This window comes from Sinohyriopsis cumingii, chromosome 14 (assembly GCF_028554795.1).
Source record: "Sinohyriopsis cumingii isolate HCF-2022 chromosome 14, ASM2855479v2, whole genome shotgun sequence".
Taxonomy (NCBI): Eukaryota; Metazoa; Mollusca; class Bivalvia; order Unionida; family Unionidae; genus Sinohyriopsis; species Sinohyriopsis cumingii.
In genome coordinates this window covers 66,584,389-66,604,316 of record NC_142974.1, presented here as the reverse complement: position 1 = coordinate 66,604,316, position 19,928 = coordinate 66,584,389, and the positions used below count along the sequence as shown (strand labels likewise).

The 19,928-nt window shown below is 36.1% G+C and overlaps 1 protein-coding gene across 1 annotated transcript in view; it reads right to left on the bottom strand.

Moving 5' to 3' along the window:
- LOC149784037 (regulating synaptic membrane exocytosis protein 2-like) overlaps nt 1-19,928 on the bottom strand; it is a 134,212-nt gene that overhangs the window by 71,334 nt on the left and 42,950 nt on the right. Inside the window, exons 4-5 of the mRNA XM_089932133.1 lie at nt 18,538-19,235; nt 15,706-15,788 (exon numbers count right to left, since the gene is read on the bottom strand). Of these exons, the coding sequence (XP_089788259.1) occupies nt 15,706-15,788; nt 18,538-19,235 (781 nt within the window). The remainder of the gene's footprint in view (nt 1-15,705; nt 15,789-18,537; nt 19,236-19,928) is intronic.

Below are 19,928 nucleotides of genomic sequence, written 5' to 3'. Positions count from 1 at the left end.
CATCCCCATGACAACAATCTCAACATCTAGGATCAGATAACCCCAAAAGACTCTTCTGCTACCATGACAGTGAATAAAATGCACCTTAGATTTGACACTATCCTCGCTCAAAGTTTGACTACTACTTGAAAGGCATGTATCAATCCCAGAGTCCTTTATCTGGGGTTCAGCCCACTTTCCACGGCCCTTTTCTTTTAAGCTATGGCCCTTGCTGGGGGAGGTGTTAGGTTTGGAATCATGCCAAGAAATGTCTGAGGGCTTTGAGGGACGATGTATTATATGTGAGGCTTCGCTAGCTGTGCTTTCTAGCTCTCCTGGAAACAAAAGATAAGAAATCAACAGTGAAAGGCTGAACATACAGTTTAAATAAAAACTAAAATCCACAGAGTAGTTTCCTTTGTGACATTGGACCAATTGACTGGTTGTTTTTGTTTTTAATTTTAATATTCCAAGAATTAAAATGGAGAATAAATCATTTCAGATAATTGTACAAGATCTAATACCAATATAAACCACTCTGAGCAGCCATAATGATATGATAATTAATGTGCTCTTGGAGATGGCAGAAACCAGAACCTCGACTGAGCCAACCATGGATAGGTGACCTAAAACCTTTGCAAACAGCAATCTTGGGATCAAACCCTACCCAGCATTCCCATTCTCACTCTACAGACTCTTTCAAGTACAAAAACGCTACTGTGCATGTTTCTGTAGAATGGCTAAATGCATGTAAAGAAACAAATCAATGGGAATGTACGTCAGGTAAATTCAGTACAAATCAATCTGTCAGTACACATATAAGCTTTTTTCCACACAAATTTACAAAAGTCACTGCATCAGTAAATGCAATTTTTAATCCTCGGCCTGATCAACCAGATGATTGCCTGATGTCCACCACACACTACTTATCAAGCAGCTTCCAGTCCCAGAAACTGAATCTATCATCAACAACTACTGGTAGTTTAATATAACTGTTATCCAGTCATACCGCTAATTCATTAACATGTTACAAAATGTGGGCAAGTATTGTATGAGAGCTTATTGGCTTATAATTCTGTGTCTGCAGATTGCTCAAAGAAGAAATTCTAGTGGCATCATTTATTTTTGTGGGTATCAATTTTCATTGTTTTGTCCAAAAAAAGACCATCTGTCAAATATGGCATATTTAGCCACAATTCCCAAACTAAAGAATGTCTGCATGGTTTCAAGTCTTAGGCTTTGCCAATGTGGGTACATGACAAAGTTTGCCAATAGCTTACTGTGGGTCAATGGTTCTTTCCGGGGTTTTCCCAGGTACTTCTGCCACCATTTTTACTGGCTGCCATGTATAGCCTAACTTGTGCTCAAAAATGACATTAAACCCTACAACAACAACAACAACCAAACTAAAGAATAAAAATAAAAAGAATTATGCTGACAACAAATGGGTGGCAATGAAAACAAATCAAACACCCGCCATGATCACCAGTCACAATGTTTATATCAAAGTGGTCAACATTGAAGGTGAACAACACCAAGCCAAGCAGCAAGTGACATACGTGAATCTATACTTGTCTTCACCATATCTTAATTAGTTTGCACCATATCTTAATTAGTCTGCACCATATCTGCACAAGTCCATAATGTTTTGCTGAATTTATTGAACATTTAAACTCCAAATTACACTTTGCCATTAAAACAGACTGACCAAAAAGAACTGTAATAACATTTCCAGGACTAACATGTGGAACAAGTCAGATACCATGAGGGGAAAGGATGACATCTTTGATGGGCTGTCAAACATTAACACTTAAATTGTTTCACATTAAATGGATAATCATGGCTCATAAGAACATGCCTAAGAGATCAGACCAAATAATCCATGGCTTTGGGAAATCTGGACTGAGTGTTCTTCAATATCAAGATAGTTAGCATGACAAATATTTGTGTGTACCATGAGACATGACTGACTTGATAACAGATGTTTATTCAGTGACTTTTTTAAAAAAAATCAGTGAAGTCTTAGCGCTTAGCTTATATATAAAAGCATTCACCACACTGTAAGCAAGGGCACAAGTTACCATGGGACCTCTGAAAAATGAAGAAGGGAGTGTCATCCTGGCTAGACATCTAGTTGACCAAAGAGTGGGAGGCATACTTGTTTTATAATCACATTGTCAATAAATAGCTTTTGCTAATTAAATTTTTCACTTTTCAGCATAAATTACATTTATTTTCAAGATAACCAACATCTGAAAGATGATGACAAAAACAACTCCAAGAGGTTTTGATACATCATGTACACATGTACCTTAATGTATACCTGCAAAATAGTGTGTATTACAAAACTGCTTTCTGCAAAACAAAACAAGATTCCTTTGTTCACAAGTAAGGACAATTGTTTCATGTAAACACCATGTATGTTGAAGCTCAATTATAAGCTTTGGAACTCACTTCTCCATGATGAACCTGGTCTATCAAACAAAGCTTGAATGCATCAGGTACTCATTTTGCTTGGACGCCTAGTAATCTCTGATCACATTTGTGAATGACTAGGATAATTAAAGGTAGTTTCTTTATTTGCTATGTAATGGGGTTCTACAAAAACATCATGTACTTCTGAGAGTGACAGGTGTAAGGTGAAGCTGTTTGCATTTGCAACATGCACAATCAGGAGAATGTTGAGACTGCTCCAGTGGACTAGTGGTTAGAGCATGCGCCTCGGAAATGGGAGGTCGCGGGTTTGAACACCGGCCGAGTCATACCAAAGACTTTTAAAAAATGGTACTAACAGCTGCCTCGCTTGACACTCAGCATTAAGAGGTTAGTGTTAGTACTGGTCGGCCTAGTGTCAGGATAATGTGACTGGGTGGGACATCATGCCACAGTGCTAGACATCACTATAATCTGCCACATTACAGACATTGTAGTGATATGACTGAAAAATTATTAAAGTTATGTTAAAATCCTAATCAAACACACAGACCTGTATGTTGCCTTTTTCTATATTATACTTATAGAAATCGTACATGTTCTAATCACACAGCTAACTAAAATGGCTGCTCCCACATACTCAAAAAAAAAATCAGCCTGAATTAGTCTATAGTAGAATATAGTTAGCAGCATTAAAAAAAATGCCAGACTAGATAATACCAGCTTTTGAACGTGCAATAAACAAATTACAAAATTTGTCGAATTTAAAAAAAGTTATTGGCTTTTATTTTCACCTTTGAAGTCCAGGAAGTAAAAATGACCAAGCAGAGCTAGCAGTATTTTTATATATGTACATCTGAAGTAAAGCCAAGCTGAATACTCTATAGCCAGATGCACACCCATCAAACATGCACTAAATTAATGATAATTAAGTTTTTTTATAACAATAACTAAGACATGCAAGGTCTCTTTAAAAGAGTCATGATAACCAGTGAGGAAAACCAGGAAATTCTTTTTCTTTGAAAATCTAATCCAATCCAAACTACTGAACTGTATAGCACTGCCTACACAATATTATTTTAAACAAGGGTACAAGTGGTCAACTGAAATGAGTTGACTCAACACAAAATCCTGAGTGCTAGCTCTCATACAAGCAGGATTTGCATACCCTGGAACTTTTTTATTTATTCCACTCCCTTTATTTTATCTGATACCAAAGACACAAAAATACAAATCAGGTCCATCTTTAATTGAGATTAACCATAGAACAAATACATTTGCAAATCAAAGAGATCAAAACACCGAAGCGAATTAGGTTCTCAAAAAAATGCCTGTAGTTATCTGTGTGACAGTGGATTTACATTTTTCACATTTTAATACAAGAGGGCATATCACATTTTTGATGGTTACACTGAAAGCAAATCAAAAAATGACTAAAACAAATTCACTTATTTCATTGTTATTTATTTCCTCAAATGTTGCCACTACCAGACATTTTCACTTTATAACATTTATAAAAAAAAATTATTTGAGTGAACTGAGAATTTTCTGTACAGAAAATGTAACAAAATGTACAGGAGTTCTTATTGACAGACACCGACTCCTATTTCTGATCACAGCAATACGTCACATTTTTCTTTCCCAATTTTGACCCAGATTTCCTTCACATCTGTCAAATAAAGATCGATTATTTGGGCATTTTCTGGCGAGAAGAATGGCATCCATGCCTGCCCCCGCATTATAACTGGGTTCGCCAGTTATCTATTAGCATTTGTGCTTCAGGATCAAATGTGGAGAAAATTAAACTGCGACATACTTTCAGGTGGAATCAAATTCTAATAAGAACGTTAGCTACGTGCAAGCAGAATTGCATAAATGTTTGAAATTTTCTGTGCTTTATGTAGATAATTCACATGGATCTTGTCTCAGTAATTAAATTCTATATCAAAGGAGAATCAAAGAGAATAAAGTACAATTATTTCACACAAGTATTTTCAAAAGCAGCTGCAGCTAATTAAACAACATAAATAAGCATTAAATCTATAAAAAAATTTAAAAGATCATGTATTTATTTGCTCCTTCATTCTCAGTGATACTAGTATTTAAATACTTCATGCTTTCTCTCTCCTCACTCCTTACTAATCTCACAAAGCTTTGATCTAACCAGTGTGTGGAACCACACATTTATGAAACAATATAAAATGGGAATAATTATGTTTGTTTTTTAATCAGGTTAAAATAAAACAAACACATGCTAAAGGTGTTATTTTCTAACAATAATCAAGTTCAATTAACAAACAGCTGGGCTGTTCTCATCACTATCAATACATCAAAAGACGACGACTGGTAGGGGATTTTAGTATTACATGTAGTCTATATCTGCTGTTTGGTATTTAAATGCAATAAATTTGGTTCAGAGTACTCACAAAATCAATGAAAACACAACCAAAAGAAGTGAATACACAGTGCATAATTATACTCTACTCTGGGACAGCATGGTAGTGTACAAACTATACACTATTCTGAAAAACGTTGTATAGCACATAAGTACACAGTACACTGTCTTCGTTCTTCTTTGAATTTAATTTGTGTCATTAGGTGCAAATGTTTGTGGATTTTGTGGTTTCAACAAAAACAATAAGTTAAAAACCAGCAAAAAACACAATTTGTTGTGGAAACAAAAGAAACTTTCCTCTAATCCATTAGCTATAATACCAAATTACAAATCACAACAACAACTGCAAAACCGCAAAAACTGATGAAACCCACACAAATAAATGAATTTGTTATATTTTTTGTGATCATATCATGACCATGTGTGCATGGCTAGGTCAGTGTTAAGTAGCAATGTAGGAACAAGTATACTGCTGGGTCAATGTTAAGTAACAATGTAGGACAAGTATACTGCTGGGTCAATGTTAAGTAACAATGTAGGAACAAGTACACTGCTAGGTCAATGTTAAGTAACAATGTAGGACAAGTATACTGCTAGGTCAACGTTAAGCAACAATGTAGGAACAAGTATACTGCTAGGTCAGTATTAAGTAGCAATGTAGGAACAAGTATACTGCTGGGTCAATGTTAAGTAACAATGTAGGAACAAGTATACTGCTGGGTCAATGTTAAGTAGCAATGTAGGAACAAGTATACTGCTGGGTCAATGTTAAGTAACAATGTAGGAACAAGTATACTGTTGGGTCAATGTTAAGTAACAATGTAGGAACAAGTATACTGCTGGGTCAATGTTAAGTAACAATGTAGGAACAAGTACACTGCTAGGTCAATGTTAAGTAACAATGTAGGACAAGTATACTGCTAGGTCAATGTTAAGCAACAATGTAGGAACAAGTATACTGCTAGGTCAGTATTAAGTAGCAATGTAGGAACAAGTATACTGCTGGGTCAATGTTAAGTAACAATGTAGGACAAGTATACTGCTGGGTCAATGTTAAGTAACAATGTAGGAACAAGTACACTGCTAGGTCAGTATTAAGTAGCAATGTAGGACAAGTATACTGCTAGGTCAGTGTTAAGCAACAATGTAGGAACAAGTATACTGCTAGGTCAGTATTAAGTAGCAATGTAGGAACAAGTATACTGCTGGGTCAATGTTAAGTAACAATGTAGGAACAAGTATACTGCTAGGTCAATGTAAAGTAACAATGTAGGAACAAGTATACTGCTGGGTCAATGTTAAGCAACAATGTAGGAACAAGTATACTGCTAGGTCAATGTTAAGTACCAATGTAGGAACAAGTATACTACTGGGTCAATGTTAAGTAACAATGTAGGAACAAGTATACTGCTGGGTCAATGTTAAGTAGCAATGTAGGAACAAGTATACTGCTAGGTCAATGTTAAGTAACAATGTAGGAACAAGTATACTACTGGGTCAATGTTAAGTAGCAATGTAGGAACAAGTATACTGCTGGGTCAATGTTAAGTAACAATGTAGGACAAGTATACTGCTAGGTCAGTATTAAGTAGCAATGTAGGAACAAGTATACTGCTAGGTCAATGTTAAGTAGCAATGTAGGAACAAGTATACTGCTGGGTCAATGTTAAGTAACAATGTAGGAACATGTATACTGCTGGGTCAATGTTAAGTACCAATGTAGGAACAAGTATACTGCTGGGTCAATGTTAAGCAACAATGTAGGAACAAGTATACTGCTGGGTCAATGTAAAGTAGCAATGTAGGAACAAGTATACTGCTGGGTCAGTGTTAAGTAGCAATGTAGGAACAAGTATACTGCTAGGTCAATGTTAACTAACAATGTAGGAACAAGTATACTGCTAGGTCAATGTTAAGCAACAATGTAGGAACAAGTATACTACTGGGTCAATGTTAAGTAACAATGTAGGAACAAGTATACTGCTGGGTCAATGTTAAGTAGCAATGTAGGAACAAGTATACTGCTAGGTCAATGTTAAGTAACAATGTAGGAACAAGTATACTGCTAGGTCAATGTTAAGTAACAATGTAGGAACAAGTATACTGCTGGGTCAATGTTAAGCAACAATGTAGGAACAAGTATACTGCTGGGTCAATGTAAAGTAGCAATGTAGGAACAAGTATACTGCTGGGTCAGTGTTAAGTAACAATGTAGGAACATGTATACTGCTGGGTCAATGTTAAGTAACAATGTAGGAACAAGTATACTGCTGGGTCAATGTTAAGCAACAATGTAGGAACAAGTATACTGCTGGGTCAATGTTAAGCAACAATGTAGGAACAAGTATACTGCTGGGTCAGTGTTAAGTAACAATGTAGGAACAAGTATACTGCTAGGTCAATGTTAAGCAACAATGTAGGAACAAGTATACTGCTCGGTCAATGTAAAGTAGCAATGTAGGAACAAGTATACTGCTGGGTCAATGTAAAGTAGCAATGTAGGAACAAGTATACTGCTGGGTCAGTGTTAAGTAGCAATGTAGGAACAAGTACACTGCTAGGTCAATGTAAAGTTGTTGTTGTTGTTGTTATTGTTGTGGGGTTTAACGCCATTTTTCAGCACACGATAGGCTATACATGGCGGCCAGTATTAATGGTGGAGGAAGAACCCAGAAAACCCCGGAAAGAACCACCGACCCACGAGAAGCAACTGGCAAGCTTTCTCACATGCCCACATTGGCTGAATCTTAGACTCGAACCGCCGCAGACAGAGATGAGATGGCAGTGATCCGTAACGAAGAGCGCTTTAGACCACTCAGCCACTCGGGGCCCCCAATGTAAAGTAACAATGTAGGAACAAGTATACTGCTGGGTCAATGTTAAGTAACAATGTAGGAACAAGTATACTGCTGGGTCAATGTTAAGTAACAATGTAGGAACAAGTATACTACTGGGTCAATGTTAAGTAACAATGTAGGAACAAGTATACTGCTAGGTCAATGTTAAGTAGCAATGTAGGAACAAGTATACTGCTGGGTCATTGTTAAGTAACAATGTAGGAACAAGTATACTGCTAGGTCAATGTTAAGTAGCAATGTAGGAACAAGTATACTGCTGGGTCAATGTTAAGTAACAATGTAGGAACAAGTATACTGCTAGGTCAATGTTAAGTAGCAATGTAGGAACAAGTATACTGCTAGGTCAGTATTAAGTAGCAATGTAGGAACAAGTATACTGCTGGGTCAATGTTAAGTAGCAATGTAGGAACAAGTATACTGCTGGGTCAATGTTAAGTAGCAATGTAGGAACAAGTATACTGCTAGGTCAATGTTAAGTAGCAATGTAGGAACAAGTATACTGCTAGGTCAGTATTAAGTAGCAATGTAGGAACAAGTATACTGCTGGGTCAATGTTAAGTAGCAATGTAGGAACAAGTATACTGATGGGTCAGTATTAAGTAGCAATGTAGGAACAAGTACACTGCTAGGTCAATGTTAAGTAACAATGTAGGACAAGTATACTGCTAGGTCAGTGTTAAGCAACAATGTAGGAACAAGTATACTGCTAGGTCAATGTTAAGTACCAATGTAGGAACAAGTATACTACTGGGTCAATGTTAAGTAACAATGTAGGAACAAGTATACTGCTAGGTCAATGTTAAGTACCAATGTAGGAACAAGTATACTACTGGGTCAATGTTAAGTAGCAATGTAGGAACAAGAATACTGCTAGGTCAATGTTAAGTAACAATGTAGGAACAAGTATACTGCTAGGTCAATGTTAAGTAACAATGTAGGAACAAGTATACTACTGGGTCAATGTTAAGTAACAATGTAGGAACATGTATACTGCTGGGTCAATGTTAAGTACCAATGTAGGAACAAGTATACTGCTAGGTCAGTATTAAGTAGCAATGTAGGAACAAGTATACTGCTAGGTCAGTATTAAGTAGCAATGTAGGAACAAGTATACTGCTGGGTCAATGTTAAGTAGCAATGTAGGAACAAGTACACTGCTAGGTCAATGTTAAGTAACAATGTAGGACAAGTATACTGCTAGGTCAGTGTTAAGCAACAATGTAGGAACAAGTATACTGCTAGGTCAATGTTAAGTACCAATGTAGGAACAAGTATACTGCTGGGTCAATGTTAAGTAACAATGTAGGAACAAGTATACTGCTGGGTCAATGTTAAGTACCAATGTAGGAACAAGTATACTGCTAGGTCAATGTTAAGTAGCAATGTAGGAACAAGTATACTGCTAGGTCAGTATTAAGTAGCAATGTAGGAACAAGTATACTGCTAGGTCAGTATTAAGTAGCAATGTAGGAACAAGTATACTGCTGGGTCAATGTTAAGTAGCAATGTAGGAACAAGTACACTGCTAGGTCAATGTTAAGTAACAATGTAGGACAAGTATACTGCTAGGTCAGTGTTAAGCAACAATGTAGGAACAAGTATACTGCTAGGTCAATGTTAAGTACCAATGTAGGAACAAGTATACTACTGGGTCAATGTTAAGTAACAATGTAGGAACAAGTATACTGCTGGGTCAATGTTAAGTAACAATGTAGGAACAAGTATACTGCTAGGTCAATGTTAAGTAACAATGTAGGAACAAGTATACTGCTGGGTCAATGTTAAGTAGCAATGTAGGAACAAGTATACTGCTGGGTCAATGTTAAGTAGCAATGTAGGAACAAGTATACTACTGGGTCAATGTTAAGTAGCAATGTAGGAACATGTATACTGCTAGGTCAATGTTAAGTAGCAATGTAGGAACAAGTATACTGCTAGGTCAGTATTAAGTAGCAATGTAGGAACAAGTATACTGCTAGGTCAGTATTAAGTAGCAATGTAGGAACAAGTATACTGCTGGGTCAATGTTAAGTAGCAATGTAGGAACAAGTATACTACTTGGTCAATGTTAAGTAACAATGTAGGAACATGTATACTGCTAGGTCAATGTTAAGTAGCAATGTAGGAACAAGTATACTGCTGGGTCAATGTTAAGTAGCAATGTAGGAACAAGTATACTGCTGGGTCAATGTTAAGTAGCAATGTAGGAACAAGTATACTACTGGGTCAATGTTAAGTAACAATGTAGGAACATGTATACTGCTAGGTCAATGTTAAGTAGCAATGTAGGAACAAGTATACTGCTAGGTCAGTATTAAGTAGCAATGTATGAACAAGTATACTGCTAGGTCAGTATTAAGTAGCAATGTAGGAACAAGTATACTGCTAGGTCAATGTTAAGTAGCAATGTAGGAACAAGTATACTGCTGGGTCAGTATTAAGTAACAATGTAGGAACATGTATACTGCTAGGTCAATGTTAAGTACCAATGTAGGAACAAGTATACTGCTAGGTCAATGTTAAGTAACAATGCAGGAACAAGTATACTGCTAGGTCAATGTTAAGTAACAATGTAGGACAAGTATACTGCTAGGTCAATGTTAAGCAACAATGTAGGACAAGTATACTGCTAGGTCAGTATTAAGTAACAATGTAGGACAAGTATACTGCTAGGTCAGTGTTAAGCAACAATGTAGGAACAAGTATACTGCTAGGTCAATGTTAAGTAGCAATGTAGGAACAAGTATACTGCTGGGTCAATGTTAAGTAACAATGTAGGAACAAGTATACTGCTAGGTCAATGTTAAGTAGCAATGTAGGAACAAGTATACTGCTAGGTCAGTATTAAGTAGCAATGTAGGAACAAGTATACTGCTAGGTCAATGTTAAGTAACAATGTAGGAACAAGTATACTGCTGGGTCAATGTTAAGTAACAATATAGGACAAGTATACTGCTGGGTCAATGTTAAGTAACAATGTAGGAACAAGTACACTGCTGGGTCAGTGTTAAGTAGCAATGTAGGAACAAGTACACTGCTAGGTCAATGTTAAGTAACAATGTAGGAACAAGTATACTGATGGGTCAATGTTAAGTAACAATGTAGGAACAAGTACACTGCTGGGTCGGTGTTATGTTACAGACTAGCAGATATGGCCAAAGTCAAGGTTATGTCTGTGGCATGATGCCCCAGTGCTAGACATCACTATAAACTGCCACAATGCAGACATCATAGCGATATGACTGAAAAATTGTTAAAGCTACGTAAAAAAACTCAAATCAAATCACAAGGTTATGTAACAAGGTTGGAACAATTATACGTCTGGGTCAATGTTAAATAACAATGTAGGAACATGTATACTGCTGTGTAATAATTGTATTGAACTCAAGTGCTACATTAACTAAATAGTAATTTCTGCTGTTTTCAAGCTGAAGTGTTATGAGGGTTTTTCTTTCTTTGCATAGAACTGTTGAAAACTGCCAGCTCACAATGTACAATATCATGTAACTGAAATAAATATTACACAAGAACCTCTGCATATCTTACACAAACAGAATCAACTAACATTAACACTTCAATCCAAAGTTGTACATTATGTTGTCTCTGCTGTAGGCACAGTCTGCTAGCTAATGGTACATTTGATCAATGAAAACTAGTTGATAGTCCATATGTGTTGTTCATGTTTTTTTAATGATAGTACTTGATAACTTTCAGCACACTCATTCAAGCAGATCCTTACAATCAAACACAAATTAGTTATAGTCACTAAGTTGTCTGATGCATTCCAAAAGCCATGATGAATCAGTGTATAGATTTGTAAATTTGTGTTTTGCAGTCTTCACAAAATACCCTACTGAATTCTTTAAACTGTAATTACTCCCAAACCAGATAGCAAAATAGCAAACTGCTTCCATTTTTATCTATAACTCTGAATCAACAAAACATCAATAAAAGATTCATTGACCACTGTCTAATCTGTGAACCATGCCATTATCATCAAATTGATAAATATACCCTCACTATAATCATGAAAGGAGCTATAAATGTGAAGTTTTATACTGAGGGACCTCATACTTAAGTACATTACTCATAGTATTACTATTGCATAATGTAACAGAATCCATTGCCATACCTGCCTTAAGCAATTGTAATGTGTTATAATTAGGTACCTTATTCTGGGGTAAATTACTCATAGTATTACTATTGCATAATTTAACAGAATGCATTGCCATACCTACCTTATACAATTGTAATGTGTTATAATTAGGTACCTTATTCTGGGGTAAATTACACATACTATTAATACTGCAAAATATAACAGAATCCATTGCCAATTACCTGCCTTATAAAAGGGATTGTGTTATTTTGAGGTACCTTAAAGTGAGAGATCACTGAATTTTTTTTTTAAAATTTCATTTAAAGCTTTTGAAAAAATCTAAACATTGATGCTACTGTCACTGCTGCCAGGAGAGTAACAGCGATGTATTTCCCTCTTCCAAATACAGGCTCGATAAATATGCCTCCTGAAACACTGTGTTCATATTTTTTGTGGGGTACCAATGTTTGGGAATATCATGGCTGCAATAACCACAAATTTATTGCTGTTGTTGTAGGGTTTAATGCCATTTTTCAGCACACGATAGGCTATACATGGCGGCCAGTATTAATGGTGGAGGAAGAACCTGAGAAAACCCCAGAAAAAACCACCGACTCATGAGAAGCTACTTATAAGTTTTCTCACATACCCACATTAACCGAATCTGAGACTCGAACCCACGCAGACAGAGGTGAGATGGCAGTGATCCGTAATGGAAAGCGCTTTAGACCACTCGGGGCCCCTACCACAAATTTAAAGAGCAAATCAACAATGTATCTGTAATGGTATCAGAAACAATGGGACATCTTCCTTAATCCACACATTTAAGTTTTGATACACATGGTTGGTTTCGTAAAATGGGTTGACTTAACAAAGAATTTTCCATCAGCAAATAGGTTCAGCTCATAGAAATCATCTAGCCGTGCAGAAGATCAACTGGCCATCCCAATCAACTGGCCATCCCAATCAAATAAAACTGACCTGTCAAAATGCATTATTCTGAAAGCATGTTTAACAAAACAATTGAACAGACTTAGCATCAGAAAATGCAACCGCATGAAACTTAATGATTTAATCGAATTTATTGTTTTTAAACCGCTGAAACTTTAACCATCCCTGTGGACCTGCACTTGTCCGTCCTAAGTGACCCTCCTCAAAATCCATAGGCCACACGCTTGTGAGCCAGCGACTAAATCAATCAACTGATGAAACCTAATACCAATGAAAATAAACATAGTCACAGTATATGATACATTCAACACCACAAGTATATTATTTGTGTGGGTATCAATTTTTATGTTTTATCGAAACTCTACATTGTCCTCAGCATTCAAATCTGTGGAGGAGCTTCTGATCTTGTACGGGGATCTACTGGGTAACTGTCCTCAGATTTCAATGGGATTTTTCTTCTTCAGTTCATTGCATATCACAACAATGGAATCCACACCAAATTTTACCCAATAAAGAAAATAAATTCATGGTACATGTACATTTCAGGTAATGAGGACTCCTGAAACTCTAAACACAGTCAAAGAATAAACAAAATTCATATCAACCTGCCAAGATCACAAAGGTTAACTCCTCCTTACAATGAATTATTATTTATATCCAAGGAGCTGGAATAGGTTTTGAATACATTCTAATAAAACATTGCGTTACATTGCGGTTTTTTTGGAGATGAAACAATTGCAGTGTATACTCATTTTATAAGTCAGGTCCAACTGCATTCAGCACAGACCCATGTCTGCTGTTGCATAATGTGCTCACAGATCTGGGTCAATGCACTTTGTCAGGATTAATTAGCAGAGCAACAAAGACCCACATCTGCCAGCCAGTACTGCACAATCAGCATAGACTTTTTCCCCATAACTTTCTGTCCTGTATGTGCCCAATCTTGACCCCACACCCCAACACCCATATGCTTTCTTGTGTAACAAAAAAAAAAAAACATACACCTGCAACTTTTCATTAGTGGATGTCCATCCATGTCTCTTCTGGTGCTAACAATGGCCAAAGTCACAACAGGTAATAAAACTATAATATGATAATGAATATCTATGTTAATACAGCATATCTGGCAATGAAAACATTTAAGGTTTGTAGCAGATGGTCAAGTTTGCAAATTGAAATGTCTGATGAATCTTAGTGTAAGATATTTTCAAGGCCAAAGTCACCAATATGGCAAGAAAGACTTCATTTATTTTGCAGATGAAATAATGACCAACGAGACTAAATTTATGCAAAGTCAGTTAGATAATGATCTGTTAGATTGGAATGAAAATTAATTCTGAAAACATAGTTATTATAACAAATGCTGGTAAATAACAAGTGTATACTAAAGTTGAATGACAGCATAATCCAAAGCAGAAAATTCCTGGTGGCACATTTCAGGTTAACCAGATATTTAAACATGCTAATGTGTGTGTGTGAGTGTGTGAGTTGGATTTTTAACATAGCTTTAACAAGTTTTCAGTCATACTGCTATAATGTCTGCAGTGTGGCAGTTTATAGAGATGTCTGGCACTGGGGCATCATGCCACAGATATGTAGCATGATGTCCCACCCAGTCACATTATCCTGACACCAGGCCGACCAATCCAAACAATATCCTCTTAATGCTGAGCACAAAGCGAGGCAAGTGCTAGTACTCTTTGTGACATGACAAAGCCGGGATTCAAACCTCTAACCTCCCACATCCTAGGTGGATGCTCTAACCATTTGGCCACTGAAGCAGTTCAAACATGCTAATGTTTATATGAGTTATCTGACCAGATGAAAATACTTTTATTGCAACAATGCTAGTGTCCAAGGAAAATATAATAATCCAGTGCAGACCACAATGTTAAGGTAACAAACATGTGAAAGAAAATGAAATTTATCATTATCAGATTTTTAAAACAATATTAGTGTATATCATTATTTTCATTTTTCCCTCTAAAATTTTGTGTCCACCAATGTTGTAGGGTGAGAGACACAGAGTCCCCTGTCATTGTGATCCGATTTGCAACAGTGGCCAGTGCAATATGCAGCAGCAAAATTATAAGTGTCTACATTGTTTGCAGTTGAAACCAACTTATACATGTAAATACATGGTAGATAGTTCAGTTTTTCTATGAAAATGTTGGGTATAAATCGGAACAAGTTAATTCCATTTATTCCTATATATTGAACTTCTGCAGGCGAGTTCACTTCGTACCAGCTATAAATTCTTTCAAAATTATTTTGCATCTGTGTTTGTATATGTCACAGGTTGGCAGCAATAAATGAAATTTCAAAATGTTCCAAGAAAACAACCCACCAAAAGACATATGACAACAGTATTCAACTTTCTTCCAACTCCTTTCTCAAGTGTCAATGTTATAGGAAAAACAAAATAAGCATCTTAAATCTAGATATATATATATATATATTAGGAACCATTTTCTATATAGATCTATTTTTAATGCTCCTTAACTTCAGGTTAAAATAATTAGCCCTTTTTAAAAGCAAAATGGAGTTTACTGTACCATGTGGCAGTACAATTTAATTTTTCTCATGACAAAAAGTTGTAACAAGTTGATCTCAGCTGTCTCACATTCTCAATTGGTAACAATGTAGGAATGTAACAATCTGCTTTCCAAAATACATTGCAAATTATGATATTATATTAAAGAGAATCAACTTTCAGCGTCAATAATTGCTGATTTATTCAATCAATGTGCAAAATTTACCCTAAACAAAACTATACAGAAAATGGCACTGACGTCAATGCATATATATATATGCCTGCAAAAAAAAACATGCACGATTATATATGAGCAACCTTGACAACAAAAAGCATGGTCATTTCCACACATTTGCACTTCCTAAGCAACAAAGACCAGGGCAAACAATGACCATGATCATCTCAAAGTCATTCAACATCCTCAATGTGTCCAGTGTATGGAAATGTCCAATAAACTCACCGATAAAAACTTTTTGATTTTGGCTGCCAGAATTTCATCCTTTTTCCAGTGGTCTTCAGCCACTGGTGTCTGATAATACTCTCCTATAGAAGAAACACCATCTAACAATTCCGATCTCAACAATGAAGTACATCAAAAATATTTTATACAGCAGAATTTCAATTGACTCGCCATCACCATACAGTTGCAATACAGAATTTCTATAGAACAGACTTAAAGACCTAGTAATGTTTCCTGACATTAAATATTTTCAGCACGTTTTATGTTTTCTAATTTCATGTTGTTTGTTTTTGTAATCATATCATTAAATATGTTTTGTTTTTTTTTAGGTGTTGTCTAATATTGTAAAGTGCTTACAGCTTAGGTTATGAATTAATGTAGTCTATTACCCAATCGCACAGTGGCTTAGGCACAAATCCATTGACAACTCCAGGAGATTTCACTGTGTAATTGGGTGTATGTAAGTAGATACTACGCACACATCAGTAGAAATGTCAACACACATTGTGTACATTGTATGCCTTTGTACATTTTCTTCACCTTGGGTTTAAATAAATACGATTCTATTTTCCAAGACAATGGCATTCAAGAGATCATTTTTTTTATATTTCATTTTATAAGACAGAGGACATACATCTTTGCAATTGTTTTCAAAACAATCTTCCAGCATTCATTTTTTAAATGTGTAGCATACAAGTATATTAGAACCTGTGGTTGTTAATGTTTCTGGCATTTTTGCTGGGATTCAAATTCTTAAAGTTTGTTACATATTTGTTTGGCCAGTTCTAACCAAGCAGAAAAACCATGGGTTTCTGGTGAAGTTGCATCTGAATCCATAATACCAGAATGTACTGTTTTCAGCTCATGATAGATGAAGGCAACACATTTTCTTTTCAAAACTGGAAGCAAATAGGGTTCAACCTACCTGTCCATCCACCATTCTCTCATGCACATCTCCCTCAATCTGACAAATCTTGTCTACAGTTTTTTTCCTACCATTTATCAAATTTCCAGCTTTTACGTTATGACCCTCTAACAGGTCTGGAAATTACATGTCTAGCAATTGCTTAATTTAAGATTTGTTCTGATAAGCAAACAATTAAGATTGAAAATTTGATTATGAATTTATTAGGCACATGTAAATAAATCTTAAAAATATTAATAAGAAACAAGTATCGAGTACAAAAATCTGAATGGCCAAAATTAGTTATATACGTTAGAGTTATGGTGTATGAAAAATCAGAGGGCACAAAAATATTTGAGACAATAATGTGCTACACTTTAATTTCTGAAAGAAACTTGAACTTCTGTCCACATTATAAAGGTCTTATCATATATATTCACTTTACAGGTCAAAGAAAACTGCAAAGTGCTCAGACCCAAATGTCAATGGGCCAGCAGATCTTTGTCTATGCAGTTTGTTAGTAACCTGTAAAACAAACAACACCCTGGTCTGCTGGCACATTTAACAATGGCATCACAGGGTCTATGCTGCTTGGACATGGATTCCACTTATACACGAGTACATATGGTACCGATAATTCTAAAGCTATTTTTGTTGAACATACATGTAGAGTGAGCTCCCATTTATTCAAACATCATGTAAATCATGAAGAGCTGACACTGATGACGCATGATATGCTCTCGTTGTACATATTATTGATGTAGAAATCAAATCATGGTATATATATCTGCAACGAGTTTCAAAATTTGTACCTTCCTGTCTTCAAACGCCAATATCCCTCTAGACAAGTACTCAACAAACACCACACACTAACAATATTTTTAACTACCATGCTCCTGTGTGTTACTGTGGGTCAGTTGTCAATATCACCCTTGGTAAGTAATGAATATACACCATGTGACAATGGTATTTTCAGCAAATCTACCCCACTGTATGACTTCTCAGACAACTGCCATAATCCTCTGGATGGTACTGGAGAAAGCCGCGGTTTTATACTTTATTTCCCTGGTAAAATCAGCTCATGGTATCACGAGCTGTGCACATAATGGCATCCATCTGTTTCTATTATTCTGCTGATTCGATGTGAACCGCATAAACCACTGGCAATGCATTGTACACCAACAGATCTGCATCTATATTTAATCTGATTGCTGGCAGTCATTTTTGTTTAACCAAATTAGGAGCATGGTACTGTATGACTTGACACAGATCAACCATCAAGTAAGATACGACTTGACACAATTAGATCAACTATCATGTACTGTATAACTTGACACAATTAGATCAACCATTAGGTACTGTATGACTTGACACAATTAGATCAACTATCATGTACTGTATGACTTGACACAATTAGATCAACCATCATGTACTGTATAACTTGACACAATTAGATCAACCATCATGTACTGTATAACTTGACACAATTAGATCAACCATCAGGTACTCCTAATATGGAATGTTGGTGGGAACTCTGTGTATAAGATGAAAATTGTTTTGTTTTTTTAACATTTCTATCTCATAAAACATGATATAATTCTACCTTTTGCAAGAATTTGTTAAATTGCTCATCATGAATGTGAATATAAACAGGGTTTTTTCTAAGTGGGTTTTTCATAAATGTTCTCAAGTAAAAGCTGGTTTAATTCTAGTGAATTACTTGTCAATGTAAAATACAGGTGTACACCAACTCAACAGACAGATTGATCTGCATATCAGAGCACAAAAAAATGTATGCAAAGGAGGCTGTATTTTTATGTTTCTTTAATGTTTATGCTTATTTTTTATGTTTATGTTTTGAAGTTATTTTTATGTTTCAATCCCTGACGATCAAATAATCAATACATAAAAGTGGACTAATCACTTACCTTTTTCACTCACACTTTCACTTTCCAAATCTGGTTCTTCACAACTTGAGCATTCTGGGGTGGATCGGATTTCATCATCTGAACTACTGAGGGACTGCTGGCGCTGTTTTTTACCACGTTTATGTTTGTGTGGTTTTGGTGGGGGTGGTCGAGCACAGTCAGAGGGGTCAGAACTAAGTGAGTCATTTCTTAGCATATCTAATTTTCTACGATTATTCCGAGAACTTTTCATGGCTGCAGAATTCGGATCTAAATGCTGTTTTCGATCAAGACGTGGATCAGCCTCTTGCGCTTCCTCTGCAGCACTAGGTTCACTTGCATGTTCTATGTTAATATAATGCCTATTACTTTCAAGAGATTTAATATAAAGATCACTATAAGGCGACTGAACATCCCTTGCATCACGACCATGACGGTCTTGTGGGGTTGGTGAACGATGTCTACTCCTATCCTGTCTGTCTAACCGAGATTGAGCATTTTCTGGAACACCACTAGGTGGTTCTGTTGCACCATGGCCCTTTTCTCTGGAGCCTCTTCGTTCCCGTCTATTTTCTGCATAGTCATGAGTTTTATTATAAGGTTCTATTGGTGATTGTCTGTAGCGATCAGAGACGTCTTTCCGACGTTCTCTCTCATCACCTACAATTATATCATGTTGATCAAGAGTAGTTCTTGGGCTTGGAGTTTCTCGTGCTGACCTGAAATTCAAAAGTAGAATACTAATTTGTTACATTTGAAAATCAAACCTACTTCTAGTACTTACCTTGTGTAACACTTTACTCTTCAAACAATGCAACAGTACCATGTGTGACCCATGATAATCCTGCATTGGGATACATTGGATATGCACTATAACAGTACCATGTGTGACCCATGAGAATCCTGCATTGGAATACATTGGATCTGCACTATAACAATGAGTAACCCATGATAATCTATCATTGGGATAAATTGGATCCACACTATAACAGGGGCCATGGTATCTCCGGTTAGCATAATGGTTAGAATCCTATGATTAGATCGGACTGGCTACTGTAATACGTCTTTGGGCAATTTACTCCAAATGCCTTGGCACTAAATAAACTACCTGTTTTCTTATACCATGTAACATCAAATTAATCCAAACTATCATTATAAAGCCATTCCTAAGAAAATTGAAGCATTATCATGCAAGTGGTCTTTATTGACGAGCATATAGAAGTTGTACTTAAAGAGGTAGGACTTTCAACTTTTTTCATTCCATCTCCTTATTTGATTTAATACAAAAGACATAGTCAGCAAGTCAGCATGATAACACAAAGCAGGACTGCATTTTATTGAGTATAGCAATAAACAAATGTCAGCAAATCGGACATCTAAACAGTCGGCAGCTAATTAGCTTCTTAAAAAAA